We start from the raw sequence: 4271 nt of genomic DNA, 5'->3' as shown, positions 1-4271 counted from the left end.
TCTCTGGCTGTGCAGTTGTGTCTCTGGTTGTGCAAACGAGTGCTCTCCCCCGAGCAGTGTGTGGGCAGTCGGCGGGAGGTGCGGAGGACGAGGGTGAGTCTCAGGCCGGCTGGATCGAGGGAGCAGCTATCTTGTTCTCCGTGATCATCGTGGTGCTGGTGACTGCCTTCAATGACTGGAGCAAGGAGAAGCAATTCCGGGGCCTCCAGAGCCGCATTGAGCAGGAGCAGAAGTTCACAGTGATCCGCAAGGGGCAGGTGATTCAGATCCCAGTGGCCGAGATCGTGGTGGGAGACATCGCGCAGATCAAGTACGGTGAGTGGAGGTGGTGGTGGTGCTTGGGGGTCTGTCCCTCCTCCTCCTGAGCCCAGCAGATCCTCCTCTGCTTCTCCAGCCCTTGAGGGGAAGCATTGGCTCCTCCAGTTACTCTGTCTTGGAGCCCTGATAGCCCAGGACAATGGGATGCTCCCCTGGGAGTGATGGAGCTCCACTCACCTTGCTGCTTGCCCACCCCGAGCTAAGCCAGGCTCTGTGCTCAGCTCTGGGCTGCTTTAGTGACCTCCTGGTCTCAAAATTGGTTTCCCAACCGTGTCCTTGCTGGTGAACAGTTTGGATGTATCAGGAACTTTGGGAAGGATCTGGTGCTGATCCATTAAAACTAGATGGGGAAACACAGTCAGATTGAGCAAACTCCTCACAGCAAATCCTTTGGTACATCAGTGAGGATTCTGGAGCTGTTGGATAGCACCTGTTGTGTAAAACACACCTGCTTCTCCTCCCTCTGGAATTGGTCTGAGCCTGAGTTTTGGGTCCTTTTGAAGCCTCCCCACGGGATGGGGCAGGCAGGGGTGAGTGGTGGCTGCCCAGGCTGAGCTGATCCCCCTCTTTGCTCCTCTCCCAGGTGATCTCTTGCCAGCGGATGGGATCCTGATCCAGGGTAATGACCTGAAAATAGATGAGAGCTCACTGACTGGGGAGTCAGACCAAGTCAAGAAATCGATGGATAAAGACCCCATGCTGCTGTCAGGTGAGTCCCAGCAGCTCCACGTGCTGAGTGCAGGGCTGGGATGGAGAGGTGGTTGGCCTTGGGTCATGGTGTAGGGGAGGTGTTCAAGGCCAGGTTGGAGCAACCTGGGCTAGTGGAAGGTGTCCCTACCCATGGCAGGAGATGGAACAAGATGAGCTTTAAAGTCCTTCCAAGCCAAACCATCCTGTGATTCCATGGGATGGGAACTGGCTGTTTCAGCTGCCTCACCATGACCTTCCTGCTGTGCCAGGTACCCACGTGATGGAGGGCTCTGGCAGGATGTTGGTGACTGCTGTGGGCATCAACTCCCAGACAGGAATCATCTTCACTCTCTTGGGTGCGGGAGAAGGAGATGAGGAGAAGAAGGTGAAGAAAGGTAAGGAGATCCCCTGACCCTGCCTTTTCCCTCCTTTGGCCTTTCTCCCTGTCCTGGGAAGTACCACTGGTGTACCACAAGCTGCTCCCACGTCGGTGGGCCCTGGTTGTGTGTTAGTGCCCATGGCCCAGGCAGGTATGGTGAGCTCTGGAGGCACTGGGGGTCCCTCCCTGCTGCCCCTTCACCTCCAGCATGGGGCTGGGGCTGCCTGAGGAGAGCCCCATCACCCTCACTCTGCTCACCAGCTCCTTTGGACACAGCTCCAGCTCTTTCTTCTCCAGCAGGATGCAGCCTGGAGCTGCAGGGTGGGAGGGTCAAGGCTCAGAGGGAAAAGTGACCGGTAGCGATGCCCCACGGTGCTCCTTGCTCACCCGTGGGGGAAGGTGAGTCCTGCTCATCCACAGGGTGTTGGTGGCTCATCCAGAACCTTGAGGACTTGGCTGAGGATCACCACTGGCATTCCCTGAGCTCCCTGGGGAAGGAGTGGAGGCGCAGAGGGATGGCAGGAGGGAGAGGAGGAGTTGTGTGCTGGGATGGGAGAGCAGCCAGGCAGGCTGAGGTGTTCTTGTCGTGCTGGGACTCGAAAGCTTTCCTGCCTCAGCTCTCACATCCTGTTGCTTTTTCCCCTGCTCTGTGCCAGCTCTGACACCAGCACTGGTCCGAGCCAGGCTGGGGAAGCTCCTGTGTCCCTGATCTCCTGCTCAGCAGGTCTGGGCTCACCGGAGGAGCTGGCAGGAGGGAGCTGCTGGCTGGCACTGCCGGCTTTGCTGCCATCCCTGCGCCAGGGAGCCCTTCCCGGGAGGCAATGCCAGGCAGGAAGAGGCTTCCCAGCTCTGCTGGCAGACATTCCAGCTCAGGGCTGTGTGTGTGTGCTGGGTTCCTCCAGCTCTGCTCCCCGGGAGCGGCTGGCTCGGCTCACCGCGGTCTGGGGGCTGTGGAGCTCCCAGGATTGAGCTGCCAGCGCGGAGGTGGGAGGAGGACAGGGTGACATGGCACTGGCACTGCTGTGGGAGCTCAGCAGCAGCTCACCAGGTGCCTGGGTGTGATGCTTGGTGCTGTCCCACCCTTCAACTCTGTCACTCAACCCCACAGCAAGCCCAGATCTGGGAGCAGAGTGGGCCAGGGGATCTCACCAGCTCATCCCCTGCCACGGAACTGGGGGTGATGGAGTGTGTGACCCCCTTGGCACTCAGGCTGCAGCAGCAGTCCCCACTGGGGCCCCACCACGTGCACCCCTTGCCTACCACAGGCTCTGGGGGTCAGAGCCCCCTGCTACGTGTGTAGTGCTGCCTATGGTGGGGACAAGTCTGCACCTCCTGTGGGATCCACCTGCACCTGATGGCAGTGGGAGCTGCACGGGGGACCGAGCTCTGCTGTGTGGTGTCTTCTCCCCGAAGGTCTGAGGCAGTGCTGGCACCCTCCAGGGCACTCCCAGGGGTTGTGTGGGTGCTTTGCAGGTGGGAAAGTGTGAGTCCCTGGGGATGGGGTGCCTGGGGGAGCCAGGGAGCTCTGGAGCCTCCCTGATGCCACGAGCTGTGGACCGAGGCACGCGTGGTGTCCGGAGGGTGACCACAGGGTGCTGAGCCCGGTGCTTGGATGCCACTGGAGCAGCTCCTCGGAGCAGGGCTGGCCCTGGGCTGTCCCTCCAGCTGGATGGTGACCGTGGGTCTTTGTGCTCAGCCCTCCACCCTTTCTCTCTTTGAACAGGTAAAAAAGGTGGAGCCCCCGAAAATCGCAACAAAGGTAACCAGCCTCTCCATCCTTTGAACCAGCACCACACTAACTACCGAGCATTCCTCCTTCCTTCCTTCCTTCCTTCTTCTCATCAGTCTGTGCTCTTTGCTGCTCCGGCGGGACTCTCGCCTCGTTGTCCTGGGAGAGGGTGCAATGGTCCCGTGGCTGCTGCTCCTGGCACAGCATCCTGGTGCCCCCAGCACGGGGCTCTGCACACTGGGATGAACCTCCCCCATAGCCACCTTGGCCCTGCGTGGGGAAAAGCTGTTCTGCAGGGAGGACAGGGCTCATCCTGCAGCCTGGACCTTTGGCAGAGCATCCCTTTCTCAGGGCAAACTCCGTCCTCGCTGCCATGAGCTGCGGTGGTGGTGACTTGGTGGCTCTGAAGCCTTTGTGCCCATCAGATGCTGTCCCTTCCCAGGGTTTGTGCTTGGCCACAGCTGTGGGACAGCTGTGTGTCCCCTTCTGGTGTTCCTGGGATGAATTATCCCACGGGGCCTGGCCGACGTGACGGTTGCACCCTCTCCTCCCATGGCCTCGACTCCGTGAGCGTCTCCTCACCAGTGTTTCTCACACTGTTCTTTGCAGGCTGTGGAGGAAGCCCATTTCTGCACCTCTCTCCACCTCTCTCTCTCTCTCTCTCTTTCTCTCTCCTCTCAGCAGTTTGAGTTTCCCTCCTCCCGTCAGACTGTGTCCGGGTGTTGTTTTGTCCGTGTGGGGTCTGTCCGTGGAGGTGTCCGGTGTGGAGCTGCCGTGAGCTCCGGGGTGTCTCGAGCCACCGAGCAGCAGCAGCAGCAGGAGGGGACAGGTCCCAGGGCAGCGATGGGGACACTGCTGCTCCTCCAGCTCCAACAGCTGAGGAGGAGCCTCTCCGGGGGGTTCCCAGCCTCTTCCCATCCCTCTCCAAGCTTCCAGACTTGGGTTTCCCCAGTGCAGACTTCCAGCTGGACTAGACCAATTTTAGGAGCAGGAAGCCTGGCTGTCTGGGGTCCTAGAAGCGTGGTGGATGGCTCAGGGCTGGGATTCACGGAGCTGCCTCCCTCCTCTTCAACCTCCATCCGAATTTCTAACCGTCCCCCTCCATCTCACCCCCTCGGTTGCTCCCCTGGCGAGTGGTTCCTGCTCAGCTGCCCA

The 4271-nt window shown here is 60.1% G+C and overlaps 1 protein-coding gene across 1 annotated transcript in view; it reads left to right on the top strand.

The window, feature by feature from the left end:
* Nucleotides 1-57: 57 nt before the first annotated feature.
* The window catches only part of LOC103797548 (plasma membrane calcium-transporting ATPase 4-like), a gene marked incomplete at its 5' end in the record, with an annotated part of 5813 nt that continues 1599 nt past the window's right edge, over nt 58-4271 (top strand). Inside the window, 4 exons of the mRNA XM_009069767.1 lie at nt 58-315; nt 902-1027; nt 1278-1403; nt 3111-3146. Coding sequence (XP_009068015.1) covers nt 58-315; nt 902-1027; nt 1278-1403; nt 3111-3146 — 546 coding nt within the window. The remainder of the gene's footprint in view (nt 316-901; nt 1028-1277; nt 1404-3110; nt 3147-4271) is intronic.

The sequence above is a fragment of the Acanthisitta chloris genome, unplaced genomic scaffold, assembly GCF_000695815.1.
Source record: "Acanthisitta chloris isolate BGI_N310 unplaced genomic scaffold, ASM69581v1 scaffold26972, whole genome shotgun sequence".
In the NCBI taxonomy this organism is placed as follows: domain Eukaryota; kingdom Metazoa; phylum Chordata; class Aves; order Passeriformes; family Acanthisittidae; genus Acanthisitta; species Acanthisitta chloris.
Note: the sequence above shows the minus strand (reverse complement) of the source record. Positions and strands in the feature narration are given on the sequence as shown.